The sequence below is a fragment of the Camelus ferus genome, chromosome 14 (genome assembly GCF_009834535.1).
Source record: "Camelus ferus isolate YT-003-E chromosome 14, BCGSAC_Cfer_1.0, whole genome shotgun sequence".
NCBI classification, from domain to species: Eukaryota; Metazoa; Chordata; class Mammalia; order Artiodactyla; family Camelidae; genus Camelus; species Camelus ferus.
In genome coordinates this window covers 24,404,492-24,423,697 of record NC_045709.1, presented here as the reverse complement: position 1 = coordinate 24,423,697, position 19,206 = coordinate 24,404,492, and the positions used below count along the sequence as shown (strand labels likewise).

The window sequence follows — 19,206 nt, the reverse complement described above, 5'->3', positions numbered from 1 at the left end:
GAATAAGAGAAACCATCTTACTGTCCTTTGCAGAAGACAAATGAGAGACACGGGGGAGGGGGTGGAAAGTGGGAGCCGAGGCAGGAGGGCCTGAGTCGTGGGCAGTGGAGGAACCAGGGACCCTGAGAACAGGAGACATGCCTTCTCCAAAATTCCTTGCTTAGGAATTAGGAGAAACAAGGTTTATAAACTATAAACAGCAAAGAGACCACAAGCCAGCATGGCTGACTGTTGAGTGTTTAATTCTGAATAATGGTTATATGGTGATTATATTTTCTTTGTACTTTACTGTATTTTAAAAAAAATTTTTTTAAAAAGGCAATGTAATTTTTCTCCTTTTTGTCTTTTCAGAAATGCCTTGCCTTGCAGAATATGATGATGGCTTATGGTACAGAGCAAAGATTGTTTCCATTAAGGAGTTTAATCCTCTAGCTGTCCTGGTACAATTTGTTGATTATGGATCAACTGAAAAGCTGACAATAAACAGGTTAAAAAACAACAACAAAAAAAGTAAACCTAGTTGAATTAGGATTCTTAGTATTTTTTTAAAAATAATTACTGAAAAGATTTTGCTTCTTTTATAAGAAAAAGATCTACTTTAAAGTTGCATATATACTGGGATTTTTTTTTAATCTATAAGTTGTTTTTTTATTGTGGTAATATATACATAATGTAAAATTTACCATGTTGGCCATTTAAGTGCAGTCAGTTGCCATTAAGTATATTCAGAGTTTTGTGCAGCCATTGCTGCTGTCCATTTTCAGGACTTGTTCATAATCCCAAATAGAAACTCTGTGCCCATAAACAGTAATGCTCCATTTTCTGTCCCCCAGCTCCTGGTAACCTCTGTTCTGCTCTCTGTGAATCTGTTGCTTTTAGGTTCTTCATAGGAGTCTAATTACACGATATTTGTCCTTTTCTGTCTGGCTTATTTTACTTTGAATAATGTTGAGTTCATCCAGTTGTAACATGTATAGAATTTCATTACTTTCATGACCAATAGGCCACTGTATGTGTCCTCCACTTCTGTTTCCTCATCTGGTGGCCACTTGGGCTGTGCATAGTGCTGCTGTGACCACTGATGTGTGAGTCCCTGCTTTCCACGGTTTGGGGCGTATACCTGGAAGTGGAATTGCTGGATCATACATGGTAGTTCTGGGTTCAATTTTTTGAGGAACTGCCAAACTTTTCCGTAACAGCTGTGCTGTTTACGCTCCCACCAGCAACAAACGGAGTTTGTTTCCTCCACTTCTTGCCAACACTTATTTTCTGGGTTTTGTTGTTATTGTCTATAGTATTTTTTTAAATTGTGGTAAAATACATGAATCATAAAATCTACAGTCTTGCCCACTTTTGAATGTATAGTTTAGTGTTAACTGTACTCACATTGTTAGTGCAGCCAGTCTCCAGAACTCTCTTCATTTTGCAAAACTGAAACTCTTTCCTCATTAAACGATTCCCTTCCCCCTCCATCCAGCCCAGCAGCCACCACAGGTGCCTCATACGAGCACGTCCTTTTGTACCTGGCTTATTTAGCGTGACAAGGTTCATCCACGTTAGAGCATGTGTTAGAATTTCCTTCCTTTTTAAAGCTGAATAATTCTCCATCATACATACATGCTGTATTTTACTTACCCACACACCCATCGGTAGGTACTTGGCTCTTGTGAATAATGCTTTGAACACAGAGGTGCAAATACCTCTTCAAGACCCTTTCAGTGTACTCAGAAGTGCTGGATCGCGTGCTCCCTCTAGTTGTAGTGTTTGGAGGAACCAGCGAACTGTTTCCCACAGCACTTGACATTCCCACCACGTGTCTAGGGTTAGTGTCTCTGCATATCCTCACCACACCTGTTATTTTGGTTCTTAATAGTGGCCATCCTGATGGCTGTGAAGTGGTGCCACGCTGTGGTCTTGAGTTGCATTTCCCTGATCAGTGGTGTTGACCCTCCTTTCAAGTGCTTATATATCTCTTCTTTGGATGTCTTTTTTTATTGTAAATTTTCTCTCTTTCTAGGTTACCTTTTAACTCTTTTGTGTCCTTTGCAGTTTTTGATTTTGATGTAATCAAGTTTTTTCTTTTGTTGCCTGTTTTTGGTGTCATATCCAAGAAATTGGTATCAAATCCAACATCATAAACTTTTCCCCTAATTGTGACATTCTTTAAATTTTTTAATGTAAGAATTTCTTTTGTGACAGACTGCGTCAAATTCCTCTTCACCTGCTGCAGTATCCAGCCCGAGCCATAAAGGTCCTCTTGGCAGGGTTCAGACCTCCCCTAAGAGATGAAGGAAAGACAAGGATTCCATACTGTCCCAGGTGGAGCATGGAAGCCCTGTGGGCCATGATAGACTGCCTTCAAGGAAAACAGCTGTACGCTTCTTCCGTGGTAAATACCTGTCGCAATCAGCCAAAACACCCTCAAAGCTATTTCAAGGATCCCTATTAAATTTCCAAAGTGCTTTTTATCTATGCAAAAATGCTTTAAAGCTTATAATGTTGTAAATACTGTAGGATTTATTTTTTAAGTCTTGTTCAAATGATGTCTTGGTTTATATTTAACAAACTTTTTATTAGCCCTGCAATGATTTAAGGTATCAGTGATGGCAGTGACCAGGATAAATGATCAAATGAGTATCCTGTAATCAAAGAATGTGCAAGTCCGTGAGGGAAGTTTGTAAACCACTAAGATAAGGAAGAATGAAGTGAGTGCCGTACAGAAGCTACAGGTGTCTTTGGGGCTGCGGTGCAGGAAACAGGAATGATGATTTCCGTCTGGAGAGGCCAGGATGTGGTGTTGGGCTGCATTGTAGGCACTTCGGTGCTTCCTGAGTCAGTAGCACAGGAAGTGATGTTTGAGCCGCATCCTAAAAGATGAGCAGGAGAGACCAGAATGGGGATTCTGTCAAAATCATAGAGGTTTGAACTGTACTCATCTCATAATTGTACTCATTTTGAATTGTTTAATGCAGTAGAAACTGTATCAAAAGGCTCAAATAAGAAAATCCAGGTCATGTTTAGTATATTCTTTCTAACTTAGAGGCCCAGTCACGTCTGGCCTGCACCGTTTGATTCAGTGCACGGCTATTTTAAAATTGGAGAATTCTACACACACCCACCCCCGAAAGTCTGTACTTTTGACTTCTAATTACGTGTTGGAAAATCTAGAATGCCTAGGTCTGCCTCCTGAAGTCGGCTGACGTCCCCTCAGATCTTCATTCAAGCTCTCAGTCCGCCTGTCCTCACCACTGCTGTTTCAACCCTGCCCCCCTGATTTGGGACCCGGGGTTTAGGGATTTCCAGTACATTCCTGGTACATTAAGGATGAGCCCTTAACGAAGCAGTGCTGTTACTAGAAAGTGCTTTATGAAAACCAGCGCACGTGCCATGCTCCTGCGTGTGCAGTGGTGCTCTCAAGAAGCCAGTGGAAATGCCAGCAGGGCAGGAAGTGTTACTACATGTGTGTCCACCTCTGTGAGCAACACTCGAAATGTGGTCAGTTTATGCATAAAGCTGTGACGCTTCCTGTGTAGAACGTAAATGAATTTTAACAGGGGTGGGATGGCAGTGTTAAGGCTGACCTAGAAAAACTCTGGGGAGGAGCTGCATTTTAAATGAAGCAGAAGATGGAAAGAATGGTTTAGCAGGAAACCATCACAAACACCTTTTCAGAGTACCGAGTATAGACCGTAAACCTTTCCCTCTTGTCGGCTGTAGGACAGAACAGGCCACGAAGACATTACGGTGTTTCCTTGACAACCGCCTTTTAATTTCAGGCTCAGGCACCAGAACAGACAGTGACGTTATATGAGGATGAACAGTATCCGGTCCACATGTCACTAGTGGAGATGGGGCTCGCAGACCGAGATGAGTGACGTAAGTGCCATGACCTCCTGCTCTCCCTGCAGCCGGCATCGGGCTCACAGCTGCAGAGTCACACTCAGCTGCCCAGAAAGGCCAGAGGTGTCCAGGCAGCGACAACAGAGCTCAGCAAGAATCCCTCTGAGGTTTCTCCTTCAGGGGCCCTTCTTACCTGTGGCGCCCCAGCAGCCTCCGAGGGTCCACGGCTGTAAGAGCGCTGCACTGGCTGTGCTGCCTGTTCTAGTCCCGGGCGCTTAGGCATGAGGAGAGGAGCAGACTGTGGGCACTTCCGTCACTCACTTTAAGGGCATGGCTGTGGGGGCACGTACACACTGGTGCACAGTCGTGTCCTGTCAACAGCGTTATTAAAGTACTTGGGTAAACAGCTCCTCTTTGTTTATCCATTCACATAAATGTAACATGATTCAGTAACTAGATTTGAACATTAAGCAAAGATGTGAAATAACACATTTTGTTTTTCAGGCACACAGTGCAGAGCGTCCACAGCAGCCCAGAAGAAAGTTTTCTGTTTTCTGTAGACCATTTCAGGTCTGTTTTGCTTTGTTCTGCAATAGTGCTGGCTCTTTTTTTTTTTTCCTAACATATTGAACTGTTAGGAACTGTTTGAAAAAAGTTAATAAATACTTGCTTTCAAATACTTATTTTACTATAGTTTTTAAATGGAAGATTTTAGGCACATTAAACATTTAATCTGTTCTATAACTAATGTATATTCGGCTTAAGAAATAAGATGGGGTCAGCGCTTGCAGCCCCTGCACCGCCCTCCCCCAGTCATTCTCTTCCTGCCGCAGATGTGAGCGCTGTGGCTCTGGTGTTTGTCATTCTCCCGTGGGTCTTTGTAACTTCACATGCATACATAAGGCACTCGCATACAGGACACAGCACTGCTCTGTGCATGTTCAAGTGTGTGCAGTATCACGATCAGTTTCCCTTCATTTCTGCTGTTTACCCACATTGGTGTGCACAGCTGTTTTATTCACTTTCATTCTTATATCCATTTGTGCACATAACTTATTCTGTTATTAGATATTTAGGTTGTTACCAGTTACTTCTCAACTACAAATATACTACTGTAGGACCCCTCACGTACCTGTGAGGGGTGTTCTGGTAAATGTACTTACTAGTGGAATGTACTAAGTCATGAGGTAATAGCTTTCCAAAAAGTGGTTTTACCAACTAACCCCACGTCAGTAGTCCAAGTTCCTTGCCAACACGTGGCGTGGCCAGGCCATTATTTGCCGGCTTGTGACACCAGTACAGGTGTCTCACTGCTGTAACATGCACTCACTGGTTTAGTCACTTGTTTATCACTTACTCACAGCCTTTGTCCATTTTTCTACCGAGTTCTTTGTAATTATCTATCTTGACTAGGAGGTGTTCTTTCTGTGGTCTGGCTATTAACCCTTTCTCAGATTTACATACCTTTTCAGAGTCTGTGGCTTAAAAGTTCTCTTTTCTGTTATCTTTGGACAAACAAGCTTTTCACTCATCAACCACTTAAGGTTTGTGCTGTGTCTTATTTAAAAATCTTTCTCTATCCTGAGGTTAATATATAATTCCTTATTTTTCTTTGAAAAGTTTAAAACTTTCTTAGTTTTTAAATCACATGAAATTAATTAATGCAAGTACTTTTTAAACTGACTTATTGCCAACACGACTGTCAAATTGCACTAAGTGACTAGACCAAACTTGATCATGTAAATTTACTTGTAGGTGACCTACCCCTCCTTCTAGGACGTCCTGCTTCTGTCAGTCCAACCTTAGGGCTGTAACGTGAAGGCACCTGTGGGCTGTCAGTTAACACTGCTGGTTGCTTTTCACGCCCCTGCCAGTTAGATCACCACCCGTTACACCCACTGTCCCCTCACTGAGATCTGTACTAGCAGAAAGAGCTCCTCCATCTGTTTTACTGTTTGACTTATTTATTCACTCATTGTTTTAACTTCCCATTCTATAACCTCTGTGGCAGATAAAATGCTTTAATTTTGGTACTAATTGAACGTAGTAGTATTTTGACTGGAGAAGTTGTTAGTCCTTCAGTCAGCTTTCTGAGCAAGACCTTGACATGGTGATATGCTGGTGGGAAGTCTATGTGATGCTGTATTTCTTGTACCTCTAGGTTTTTATAACCATCTCCAACCAGTGAAAGCACCCACTTCCTATTTTTAAAGTCTAGACAGGTTATAACCATAGGAAGATAAAGTAAGGAATTAAAAATGAAAGCTGTCCCTGTGCATTTCAGAGATTATAAAAAGCATCAAGTTTTATTTTACAATCCAAACAGTTGTTTCCATTTATGTATGTACACACACACAGCATATATAAATTAAAGCACAGGCTCCACAAGAAATGCACATCTTTTAACAAGAAAATCAAGTTAGTGTTATGTCATGATTAGTTACACACAAGATCATTACAATTTTGTGTCCATTAGAACATTACCATCCTTGTCTTTAACTCTGACTCGACCAGACGTGTATTTTGTTTCCTGGTGACCATTTGTATACACAGTCTTAACAGTGCCGTCTGGATATTCCCGTCTCTTGAACTGAGCCGTATGTAGCTCTCTTTGGCCATTATTAAACTCTATGATCTTGCTGCCATCTCTGTAAATGTAAAGTAGAATTTACTGCCTTTAAAAATATGACATACACAACAGGAAACCCTGGCGGCTAGTCCCTCCAGAGCGTCCCTTGGTCCTTTTCCCTGCACAACAGCTCTGCAGATTCTCTCCTGTTTCTGCAGCAGGCGGACGGTTCCAAAGATAGATAAGAACAGCACTTAACACGTGCCCCCAAAAGTTTAATAAATTTGTTTTCACCACAAAATGCTTAAATTTCTTCAACTCTGCACACGCTTTGCCTTTAAAAGGGGGGAGGGGACATTGTATTAAAATAAGGCTTTCAGTTTGACTTTACTCTTCCCACTAAGTTACAAGCCATCTGAGCGCCTGCTCTCCGTCAGGCTAAGGAGCGGTGCTCCTCGGAAGGCCCGGGCTGACTCGGCCTGCTCCGAGGTAGTGGACACAGAGGCAGAACATGAAGAGTTAACACCAAGGTGACTGTTTGATGCCTGTGGGGGACGTTCACTGAGCCCCTAGATACAGGTGCTATGTGCCGCCAGGAGCAAAAGCCAGGGGTAAAGACTGGGAATCAACTTCTCCACACAGTGGGTTTTTTCCTATTTTGGTTACTTCTCAAATTTTACATAAACATAATGGCTTTGTGCCACCTGCAAGTGTTGGAGGGCCAAGCCATATGTTCACGGGGTGTCAGCATCCCCTGAGAACTCAGGAGAAACACTAGTCATCTGGGTGGGGCCCAGCTACCTGCGTCAGCAGCCCCTCCAGGGGCTTCCGACGCACCCTGAAGTTTGAGAACCACTGCTTGAGTGAAAAACCCCAGAATAATCCTGAGTGAACTGCATACTTGAAAGTTGCTAAGAGAATAAATCTTAGAAGTTCTCATCACAAGAAAAAAAGTGTGTCTCTAACTGTGTGGTGATCATTTTGCAATATATACAAATACTGAATCTTTGTTCACTGGAAACCAATGTTATTGTTGATTATACCTCAACTGAAAAATACTTCTGAATGAACTAATGTGTGGCCATGAGTTAATACCTGAAGATGCACAGAGGGATACAGGAAACTTTTCATATTATTTTGTTTTTATTACAGAAAATTTCAATCAAAAGAGTAAGAATTTTTTTAAAAGTTTTTGAAGTCACTCAAAGTATGGTGTCCACATAAGATTTTCCTCAAATTTTATTTTAGTTGAGCACCAGGTAAAGCGTCACACTATGGAAAGGGAAACACTATCAGGGCCGTAGGAAGTTCCTACATTATTTGAAGTAGTGTTTTAACCCTTTTTTCCCCAAGGTTTATATCACAGAATTCAAGTTCATGGGCACTTAATACACTCCAGGAGAGGCGGGTGAAAACTGAAAAAATGAATTTGACAAATCTTCACCAGGATTTTAATTAAAATAGTGCCTATAAGATGTTCTTTTTGTGGATTGAGAAAGTCGCTTCTGCCACTGTTTGGTTATTCTTAGAAACTGACAGGGCAGCTTTCCTTTTTTGTGTCTGTTTACAAATCTCACCAAAGTTATTTCTGGACAAATACTGCCCATTCTCTTTCCATGAAGCACTGTCTGGACTCCCTTTAGGTCTCTCGGCTCAAGACTTACTGGACATTAGAGTCCACCTCTAACTAGTCCTAACCTCCAGGAGACTGAAAACCCGTCTCACCTGCTCTCAAATTTGAACTCACTGAAATTTTAAATGACTTAATGTTTTAAGATGTTAAAATTTTGGCTGGTTATAAAAGCTGAAAACTGGAAAATCCAAAACAAACTCAGCAAGTATCATACCGTTGCACTCTGACAACTGTACCATCTGGGAAAATGCTTTCTTCTTGTCCATCAGCAAACAAGGTTTTCACAGTCTGGTCAGGAAACGTAATTTCTTTTCTTCCATCTGGGAAATGTTTTTCTGTATAAAAAGGGGTTACTATAACTTTTATTTTTAAAAGAAGATAAGAATTTAATAATGAGAAGGCAGAGCAAGTCTTTACCTATCTGCCCACTGGAGAAATGCAAGACTTCCAGGCCTTCTGGGTAAGTGGTGTGCGTGGTCCGGGCAGCTGCATAGAAGTAGACCTGCAAAGACACACAGCAGCGCTGCCACTTCTCCAGAGCCACCGCGGGCCACGGAGAAGCCACGCTGTGGACACCTACCACTCTCTCATCTGGCGTGACCTGCTTGACATCACCATTGAAGAAAGTGACGGTGACAGTCTTGCCGTCCGCACTCACTTCTTTTCGAGTTCCATTTGGAAACAATATAACATGGCACCCATTCTTATAAACCTTTTCTATCTACACAAAAGAAAACCAAGATCATCAAATGTAAGATTTCCTCCTGGGACCACATGACAGAAATATCCATATTCTCTTAATTGCCTGCCTTCAAATTTTTCATAATAAAAATTGAAACATTTCTCAAGAGAAAAGTTAATAAACTCCGTAACAGCCAACTTCACCTGTCAACACTTCACCACTCTTACGTCACCCGTCCCCCAAGACAGACTTTCTGTGGGTTTTTTTTAAAGCAAGCTGCAGACATCACTTCCCCTGTAAACACATCAACAGGTGTCTCTGATGGAAGGATTTTTAACAGAACCAAACCGTCATCACTCCTAACAAACCAATTCCCTCATCACATCATAACCATCTGTACTGTTTTCCACAGACACAAAAAAGGCCTGACAGTTGACTTCAATCAACAAAGTCCACACACAGCACGTGGCTGATGTCTCTCTCTTATCTCAGTTTTTAACAGTCCCCTCCTTTCCCCCTTTTTAATGCCAACTGTTGAAGAAACTAGGTCACTGAACCTGTAAAATTTCCCACATTCTGGATTTGGCTAGTTGCTTTCCCACGATGGGGTCATTTAACATGTTCTCATATCCCCTGTTTTTCCTTAAAAAAAAAAAAGCAAAAACAAAACCCAGCAGCTGACTCTTGAGGCCTGACTAACCCCAGCTGTGCCCTCCTGACAAGGCGGCTCCGACGGCCGCAGGCTCAGAAGCACAGCAAGCACACGGCCGCCTCGCGACCTCACAGGGACTGGGTCGCATCGTCAGACCCGACAGCCTTCACCTAAGGGCTCAGGGTCACTGGCGGCTGCTGGCCGGCCTTTTATTTCATCAGAGGCTGCAACCTGCTGATTCTCGATTTCCTCGTCCCTTTTCCGTTCATCAGCTGGAATTCTTCTGGAAAAGAAAACCTTTCCTCATCAACAGTCTGTTACCCTTTGTACAGGAAAAGTCTAACCACCTCCTCCTGACTGCTGGCCTTTGTCCATCTCTCATTCAAGACCAGCAGTGGACTTCGGCCTCGTAATTGCTCCTCAAGTCAATCAGAGCACTTGGAAAGGCACGTGTTCTACAAGCTGTGGGAAACCCCACCACCTCTCTAGCAAAAGACCCTCATCGTTCATTCTCACCACAGCACCAGCCAGGCCGTTTTCCCACTCAAAACCTTTCCTGAGCACAGGAATAAAGCCGTCAGGCTGGGGCACAGAGCAAGGCACCTGATCCAGGAAAACCTTAAGGAGGCTGCAGAAAGGTAAGGCCGAGAACCGAGGCTCTGGGAAGTACCAAGGGGGCAAAAAGTACCAAGGTTTACAGAAGGGTCTTTAGCTGTGTTTGGAGTAAGAAGCAGCAGCTTAAACAGGACTGTATTCCTTCTCTAGCTGCATCTCCAAACTCAGACATGGCAACTAAATGATGCTGTATGTTGAACATTTTCAGAGGAGCCCAGAGAGTCGAGCTGAGGTCGTGCACCCAGGCCCCCTGCTCCTAAGCCCCCTCAACAGCCCTAAAGGTCAATTATTTTACAATGTAAGTGTTTCAAGTCCATTTTAACCCATGTTTATTTCTTACAGTATTCACTGGTTTAAAAAAAAAAACGCTTAACCTTTCCATCAGGATGGCTGATTGCTCCCTGAATTTCTTCCTTCTCCTCTTTCTCATCCTCTTTACAGTCAGGATCTGGAAAGCTCACTGGCTCAGCGGGTTCCCTGGGGGAGGCCGTCTGTAAGGACAAGAGGCGCTAGGTCTGTCCGACAGGACATGTAATACATTTCAAGCAGCTAAAACTTCACTTTCATCCAAAAGCCAGATTCCACCATTACAGGGTTCTACAACTAGTGCTTGGTGTCACACAGAAAACTCCGTTCAGTAAAAAGCTTCCTGTATAGATGATTTAGAAACGTAAGCCAGTTAACCAGTCAACTTTAAGCCTGAGTAATTTGTTGAATATATAAAAATATAAAAAGGTTTACTTGTTCTTGATCCGAACTGCCTAAATCATGCGGAGGCACAGACTTCGACCTTCGAGATGGACTGCCTGTGAGAATGTAATTGTCAGGTTTAGTTTTATTATTTAATTGAAAGTTTTAAACTGACTTAATATTATGGCCAAACATTTCTTTAGTTCACACTCTTCTGTGAACTGTCCTTCACCCATTATTTAAGGAAGCCTTGGTATTTTTCTTTCCTAATTCCTAGACATTCTTCATTATATAAATCCAATATTTATTCAAATACTTAAGTCCTGGATGACCAAGAAAGAGTTCACCATGTGGAGGAAGAGACAGCTGTTCAACTAACCTAACAGACGGACCCCAGAGTATTCTGGGGACGGCCAATAGGGCTTCCATCAGGGTTAGATACGGGGCAAAGATAACAGAAGCATCCAAGAATACACACAGAATTCGATTTGAAACAAGTGACCAGGTATTTAATTAAAATCTAGGCCTACTGGCTGTGGTATAGACTTTTAGGATCATGACCAACACACCACTCATACACTGTATCAGTAACATACGGTATAAAAAGCATGCCACCACCACCACCACATGGAGGTGAAGTTAAAAACACACAGAGGTTCTAACATTTCCTTCCTATCTGCCAATGGATATTACAACCACTTCCAGATAGAAGGGCTTCAAGGTAGTGCCAGGATCTGATTTAAATCCTAAAACCAGACTGGATGCTGGCTACTGCAGAGGAAGAGACTAGAGAAGAAGAGAGGCAGACACCCTGTCGGGGGGCTGGTGGGCACCAGAGGAGGCTCATGTGGTGTCCAGGGAGAAAGCAGGCTTTCAAGGGCACTGGGTCACATCCCTGTCCACAGGCCCCAGGAGGCCAAGTGTCAGCAGCTGAACTGATTGAGAAAACAAGCACATCAGAAGGGCCGTTCAGGGACCGACGGGAGGCGAGGGAGGATGAAGGGAGGGGGGCCACTGGGAACATGCTTCTCCATCTAGGCAGTGCTAATCCAAGTATGTCCTTCGTAACTGTCAAACCACGTTATAGCCACTCTCCTAAATTGTATTCACAAAAATAATTTCTAAAACTTCCAGGTAGATTAAACACCCAGCTTTGAAAACAAAAGTTCATAGGAAAAAAACAGTGTATTTGTGACCTAATGACTGAGAAGGATTTGTTAAAAGCATGAAAAAGCAAAAACCATTAAAAAAAAAAAAAAAGGTGAAAATTTAATATTAAAAGGAAGAGCATGTATGTAAAATCACAAACCAAAAGGCTAAATACAGATTGATACTGGCAGTGCTTATGAATGACAAAGCAGGCAGAATAATTAATTTCAGTAAGGGAAAACACACATAGTTTTAAATGGGCAAAAGAAACAAACAGGGAATTCACAAAAAAGGAAAACTGAATGTCCACTAAATATGAAAAGAAGCTCAGTCACGTTACCGCACCAGTAATCAGGGAAATGCATATTAAAATTACACTGACCCACCACCTCACACCCATCTGACTGGCCGTAAGTTTAAAGTCTGAGCAGACCGAGTGCTGACGAGCACAGAGAGCATATTCTGCTGACAGCAAGGAGGGAACTGGTCAAGCTGCTCAGCAATGGGAAAGCCTCCTAAAATCACACAGACCTGACACGTGCCCCAGGTCTGTCCTGCACCCCACTTACCCCGTGACGAACTGCGGGAAAACCTGAATGTCCGTCAACAAGAAAACTGGCAAACACATATGGAATCTGTATAGCTACTAAAATCAACAACCCAGATGCACACATATCAATGAGGGTACGTCTTAAAATACTGAGAGAAAAAGGCAAATTGCAAGGGATGAGGATGAAACAACACCCCAAACTGATTTCTGGATACAATGTAGTAGAATGAAAAACAAGAAAGGCAGTGCTGTCATGGTGGGACTAACTGGGAGCAGGGCACAGGGGCTTCGGTTCCACCTCTTAAGTTGGGGTACAAATTTTCTATGCTTTAAATTCCTGAAATGTTTTATAAAAAGATCATGCAACTTCTTACCTTGTGTTGGCAAATAATTTTTTTTGTGCCTTTCTACCTGGGTTCCTGAAGAAATCTGACTCTTCTGAGGTCGAACTGATGGATTCTATAGTATGAGAAAATTTTGAACATAAAATCAATGTCAGTCTACATATGCGCTCCGTGAGCGAGCGGAGAACTGGGCTTGCGACAGGAAGGTCCTAAGCATGTGTTTCTGCTGCTTCCTTTCATCACTAAGGCCGAGTGAACAAGCTGTTATCCGTGAACAAATGACGCACACATCACCTTCAGAAATACGTTCATTCTTCAACTGAAGGCACAAGGAACAACGCAAATCCAACAGGTCTCTGTGACCGTGCCAGGGTGGCCAGGAGAGGGAGGAACCCACGTTCACCACCTGCAAACCCCCGACCTCAGCCTTCCTGTGGGCGACCCTCAGCGCCCCGCTCTACTCGGAGAAGACTGCTCACACTGTCCCCACTGCAGACAGAAGCTTCTCGCTCCCCAGGCTTAGCAGTCAGGTAGGTGTCCCCCACCCCCGAACCAGCCCTGCCCGCTGAGCCTCCAGTCCGTGTCCCTGTCCCTGTCCCTGTGGGCGGCCTGCACGACCCTGACCTTCCCTGATACAGACACAGCTCCACTTGACATCTGGAAGGCGTTTCAAGCTCGCCTTGTCCAAACCTGAGCTCCCACACCCAGAGAAACACGCTCTCCTCCTGGGGAAACTCATAATAAATGGCCATTAAGCCAGAAACACAAAACTCAACATGGAAGCCATTCTTGACCCTCTCCTGCCTCCACACCCCAGCCCAGGCCATCGCTAAACCCGCCTACCCCCCAGTCTCCACCACCATCACTTGGGTCTGAAATGGGCCTGAATGACTGCCACAGCCCCCACCCAAGTGTGCTCCTGACCGTGCCCACACTCCCTGCTCAGTCTACCCTAAATCCACAGCAGAGACGGGCTGCCTGACAGGAAGAGGGGACACCCCACACACACAGCCCTCCAGGGGCTCCTGTCTCCCTCGGGGGGAAGAAGCCAACGCTGACAGGGACGTACTAAGGCTGCAGGAGAGCTGCACCCCCACCCACCCCATCTCCCCAGGGCTCTGCTCCAGCTGCACCAGCCTCAGGCCCCTGCCCACTCTGCTCCACCCAGGTCTCATCCCGGCTCCGCGCCCTCCTCGGGCCACTGTTCCAGTGTGGCTTTCTCAGCAGGGCTTCCCAACCCGTGACCCCGTGACGACGCTCCTCAGCTCCTGCCCAACAGCACACACCATCTTCCCACCTTCCCCCAGGGGACAAGGACGTCTGTTCCCTTGACTGTGTGGCCTGCCTTGCCTCGAAGCAGCGTCTGGTACGTCACAGTTGTGAACACAGATGAACAAAAAAACTGGCACCTGATTCAAAAGGATCAGACACCCCCTAAAAAAACTGCAAAAACTTCACTTGGCCTGCTTTAAAGCTGAGATTACCTGCCTATGGTGCTGGAACACGCTGGAAGAATTACAGAAGTGAATGTGAAAACTCTGTACAGCAACGCACACAAAGAGATACCTACTGGAGGTAAGACGCACACAACGCACACCCCGTCCGGGGTGCATTTGCACTGCCGCACCCAGACCACCCCCACCCCTGCCTCATGCGGCAGGAACCGCCCTCACTGTACAACGGCCCCCTCACCCCGCCCGCCCCGCGTGCACTCTCAACATCTGTCCATGGCCCTGACCTCTCAATCCCAGCACCTCCCACCCGAACAAAACCTACCGTGGCCCCCTCCCTCTGTGCGGCAGCCCCACCCTGGCCCATCCCGGTGCTGCTCTCAGCAGCCTCTGCTCTCTTCCAGGCGTCCAGGCGGAATCTCTCCATCACTTTGATTTCCTCCCGGAGGTCTGTGTTCTCTCTGAGCAGCACGTCTATCTGGCTTCTAAGACGGCCATGCGCACTGGACCATTTTGCTTCCTTTCTTTTCAAGTCTTCCTGTAAATACGCTATCTGCTGCTTCAAAGCCTCTCAAAAAAAAAAAAACAAAACCCATTACTGGAATTAGAACAATGCAACAGAAGAGACAAGACACATCACTCAGAAAGAATCGCTGAGCCGATCACATCTCAGTAACACTGGGTTTCTCAGGAAAAGGAACAGGATTCAGGTTTGAGCCTCACCTCGTATCAACAAAATTAACGCCAGAAATCAGGAGGAGGAGGGGCAGACGCCACTCCGGAGTCAGTGCAGGGACACTGCCACGAGGGATAAAGGTCTGAACTGTGACACCAACTGAAACAGGAGGAAAGGGAAATGGGGTTGTCTGGTGGAGAGCACACCAAGAGGGATCCACGCTAACACAGGAAGAGCAGAGGTGAGGAGAGTACAAGACTGCAGGTCAGAACTCCTGGCCTGAACGGGTCTATCTGGACTCAAGAGAAGAGCCAGGTCTAAGAGACGAGCTGCTCCCGATGGACTGCACAACGTAAGTGAGGGAACTCCTGGAAGTGTCTGGAAGCCTCTGGCAACCCTACAAACAGAAGTCGGCCTCTGCATGCAGCCAGGTGCAAGGTATGGGGCGTGACCGAGAGCTGGGGAAGTTCAGACAGAAGCAAGACAGCACTCCCCCACCAGAACCCACTGAGCCGTGAGACCGAAGGCAGCAGGGGCCCCGCACAAGACCCAACACCCACCCGTTCCCTCCAGAGCTGCACAACAGTCAACCGCACAGCACAGGCAACGGAGGGAGAGGCCAGGATCACAGGGCACAGACTCTGGATGTGGGTGAGATCGAGGCTCAGACCCCAGTTCTGTGCCTTGAAAGCATCTGAAACAAGGTCGTTACAAGGTCCCTGAACATCTGCCTCCCCGTTTGTAAAACTGTGGAGTACTTTCTAACTGGCAGGCATTATCATCATGCAGGGAAATAAGCTTCTTACTACGAGAACAGTAACATACAAGTCTAGATGAGTTAAGAATTCAAAGGCAAAAAGCCAGAGACAGACCAATACTGTATCATATCACTAACATGTAGAACCGAGAGTGAAAAGGCTGATTTCACAGAAACAGAGAAGGGGCTAGGGAGAGAGAGACAAACTTCCAGTTGTGAGAGCAAGTTCTGCGGAGCCTGTGCAGCAGGGCGGCTGTATTTACAAAGAATCATACATTTGAAAGTTGCGAGTGGACCTTAAGCATTCTCACCACAAGCGCACACACACACAGACACACAGTTCACCGCGTACGGTGATGGATGCGTTCATTATCTTGGTCTTAGTAATTATTCCATAATGTATACGTGTATCAAATAATCACACTGTGTACTGCAAATATATACAATTATATATTGCAACTATTCCTCAACAAAGTTAACAAGAATTCAAAAGCAACGTTTACAAGGCGTCAGCTGTCTATCAGGCACTGTTGTGTGTCCTTGAACAAAGAACAAAATGAAGACCACGGTGGGACTACGCCAGAAGGTGATGGGGCAGAGCTGGGAGGAGGGACGCCGAGCTGCTGGGCAGGAGGCGTGAACGGGGAAGGTAAGGTGGCCTCAGTGACCAGCCAGAGGAGGTGGAGAGCCGGTCGTCCAGGGAGGGGCACCCCCAGCAGTGCCAGCAAACACACCAGGAGGAAAAGAGAGAGGCCAGCCAGCTGGCGATGCCAGGGGAGGGAAGAGGAAAGTAGATCCGGGGGACTACAGGCCGCAACTGGAGATAGAGCAGGGCCCAGACACGGGGACAGAAACCACGCACGGGACAAGGGTGGGACCAGAAGCCAGGCAGCCGGTGAGTCCACTGATGCGGACACGGGAACACAGATCCGGCAGGTGCTCCAAAAAGACAGCACAGAGAGGAGGCGTCCGAGCCTTAAATTATTATAAACAGAACTAGCAGAACTTGATGTATAGTGGGGGAAACAAATTAACACAGTTCCAACTCCTGAATTTCCAACTCTTGGCTTGTTAATTAATCCATGTCATTACCACAGTCTTTTTTGAGGATGCCTTTAGTAAGAACTTACACACTTTACTCTTTAAAAGTCAGACTACAAAAGATATTCCGGATGTCTCAGATTATTTGTTGACTCAATGGATGATTAATAAATTGATACCCAATTTCTCTTTGACACATCAAATAATTCTAAGATTCTTACAAGACTGTCATCTTTACTAACTTACATGAGTACAACGTGAAGGACTGACATACCTGTATCTCCTCCCGTTCCTTTTTATCTGGGAAAGTTCTTGCGACTGTAGAATACTTTTCAAAAACTTTGCGCTCCTTTTGTAACTTCCTCATTTCCTCCTTTTTAAATTCCTCTATTCGAGCCAATTCTTTTGCTCTCTGTTGTTCAAAGTCAGCAATTTCTTTCCTAAAATGACCAAACCATGTTATCATCTACGGAGAGTATCTCAATGTCATAATCCACCTGTGGTACCAAAATGGGGCACGAGTGACAGCCTGCAGTTGAGGAGCTAGTTTTCCATCTTCGATCCACAGGACTGAAACAAGAGTCAGTTACCTCAGTAAAGCATTTCTCAACAGGCAGTCACTGAGTTACCTACTATCAGTCAAGCACTGGAGAAACCAGTCGAAAAAATACACATTCTTACTCCTATAAAGCTGCTTACGTTCCAGTGGGAGCAAAAGATGACAAAAAACAAGAAAAATCTATGGATCACTGGAAATGTCAAGGAGAATAATCAAGGAAGTTAGGAAATATGACGGTAGAAGGAGGAAATTATGGATGGAGTCATGCTGCTGAGACAGCGTTTGAAGTAAAACCGGAGGGAAGTGAGAGAACAGCTGTGAAGATACCTAGACAAGACAGTTCAGGCAGAGGGAACACCAAGTGCAAAAGCCCTGAAGCAGGGCTACGTCTGACGTGTTCAAAGAAGAGCCACGAGGCCAGCGTGGCTAAAACAGAGTAAGCAAGAGACAGACCAGCAGGAGAAAACTTCAAGGGGGGTGCTAATTAGGGTCTTACAGACCACTGTGAGGACTCTGGCATTAGTTTTGGAGAATGCTGATCAGAGGAGCTGGCATAAGCCAGGTTCACTCGGATGCTGTGCAAAGAGCACCGGGCGAGGGCACCAGCAAGGCTGTGCAGTGAGTGGTCCCTGGCTCACACCCTCCCACACAAACAACAACGCGGCAGTCCTCCACACACGAAAGTGCTTCTGTGGGAGCCCTAGGGTCCAGGCAGGAAGCTGAGAAGCCCTGGTGAAGCCCGAGATCAAGGGCAGCCACTCTGAAAAGGCAGGCTCACCACATGTGCTCCTGACTGCAGACTGAAAACAGCCCCCTGCCAAGGACCCAGGAGGAGGGAGCCATGGCCATCCACGCCCCTAGTAACAGACCCACACACCTCAGTCCCAACCACAGATCCTGACACAGCCCTATGACCGAGGCAATCCCACCTGCCTAGGGGCCCACAGGAGCCACACCCACCCTCACCCCTGAAAACAGACCCCCTGTCTACAGACTCAACAACAGACCAGGAAACAGTCCCTTGACCTAGCTCTAGCCTGCCTGACCATGGTCCAAGGAGCAGTCCTGTCCTACAGGGGATCTGGCAGGAACAGCTGCCTGCAAACCCCGTAACAAGCCTAGCAACTGTGAGCCCCACTGTGGACCCCACTGGACCACGATCCTGGAGGCAGACCCATCACTAGTCCAGGGATCTGCGTAAGGTCTTCACTTGCCGAAACCAGTCTTAAAGACGGGAAGAGGTGTTTGCTCCTTCAAATGCAAGACTGCACGGATCATAACGAATTAGGCAAACATGACACCACCAAAGGGTACTAATAAAGCTCCAGTAACCAACCCCAAAGAAATAGGGATCTACAAACCACCTGACAGCCTGACAAAAAATTCAAAATAATTGTTTTAAGGAAGCTCAGAAAGCTACAAGAGAGCCCAGATAAACAACTCAACAAACTCAGAAAAATACAAGAAACAAAGAAGTTCAACAAAGAGACAGAAATCATTTAAAAAAAAAAGAAAGAAAGAAAGAAAGAACCAAACAGAAATTCTGGAGCTGAAGAATACAAAGGAATGAAACAAGGGAGCTTCAACAACAGACTCAAGAAGAAAGAATCTGTGACCTTGAAGACGGGTGATGTGAAGTTACCCATCAGAGGGAAAAAGGAAAAAGAATGAAAAAGACTGAAGGAAGCCTACAGGACTTATGGGACACTATCAAATGAATCATTACACACATTACAGGAGTCTCAGGAAGTGAAAAAAAATCAACAAACCCTCACGACTGAAAAGAGAGAGAAGACTCAAATAAATAAAATCATAAATGAAAGACAAGAGATGCCTCAGAAATAAAAAGGAACACGTATGAACAGTCACATTCCAAAGCACCTGATAATCCAGAAGAAAGGGATGAATTCCTAGAAACATACAACCTACCAAAACTGAACCTGAGCGAAACAGAAAGCCTGAATGGTCCAATAACAAACAAGGAGACTGAATCAGTCA

The 19,206-nt window shown here is 45.2% G+C and overlaps 2 protein-coding genes across 11 annotated transcripts in view; one reads left to right on the top strand and one right to left on the bottom strand.

Moving 5' to 3' along the window:
* Positions 1-4,523, top strand: part of RNF17 (ring finger protein 17) — a 91,930-nt gene extending 87,407 nt beyond the window's left edge. For 5 of the 6 annotated variants that reach the window (XM_032496541.1, XM_032496542.1, XM_032496540.1 and 2 more), the window contains 4 exons: positions 352-487; positions 2,200-2,389; positions 3,777-3,876; positions 4,345-4,523. In XM_032496541.1, the coding sequence (XP_032352432.1) occupies positions 352-487; positions 2,200-2,389; positions 3,777-3,875 (425 nt within the window). In that variant the 3' untranslated portion in view covers position 3,876; positions 4,345-4,523. Of the gene's footprint in view, positions 1-351; positions 488-2,199; positions 2,390-3,776; positions 3,877-4,344 lie in introns of those variants that run through there. The other variant, XR_004325826.1, reaches the window with a different exon arrangement.
* Positions 2,484-19,206, bottom strand: part of CENPJ (centromere protein J) — a 36,514-nt gene continuing 19,791 nt past the window's right edge. For 2 of the 5 annotated variants that reach the window (XM_032496547.1, XM_032496546.1), the window contains exons 9-18: positions 16,924-17,089; positions 14,501-14,743; positions 12,755-12,839; positions 10,733-10,797; positions 10,366-10,482; positions 8,623-8,763; positions 8,460-8,544; positions 8,257-8,377; positions 6,325-6,488; positions 2,484-2,867 (exon numbers count right to left, since the gene is read on the bottom strand). In XM_032496547.1, the coding sequence (XP_032352438.1) occupies positions 2,686-2,867; positions 6,325-6,488; positions 8,257-8,377; positions 8,460-8,544; positions 8,623-8,763; positions 10,366-10,482; positions 10,733-10,797; positions 12,755-12,839; positions 14,501-14,743; positions 16,924-17,089 (1,369 nt within the window). In that variant the 3' untranslated portion in view covers positions 2,484-2,685. Of the gene's footprint in view, positions 2,868-4,014; positions 4,212-6,111; positions 6,489-8,256; positions 8,378-8,459; positions 8,545-8,622; positions 8,764-10,365; positions 10,483-10,732; positions 10,798-12,754; positions 12,840-14,500; positions 14,744-16,923; positions 17,090-19,206 lie in introns of those variants that run through there. The other 3 variants (XR_004325828.1, XM_032496548.1, XM_032496549.1) reach the window with 3 other exon arrangements.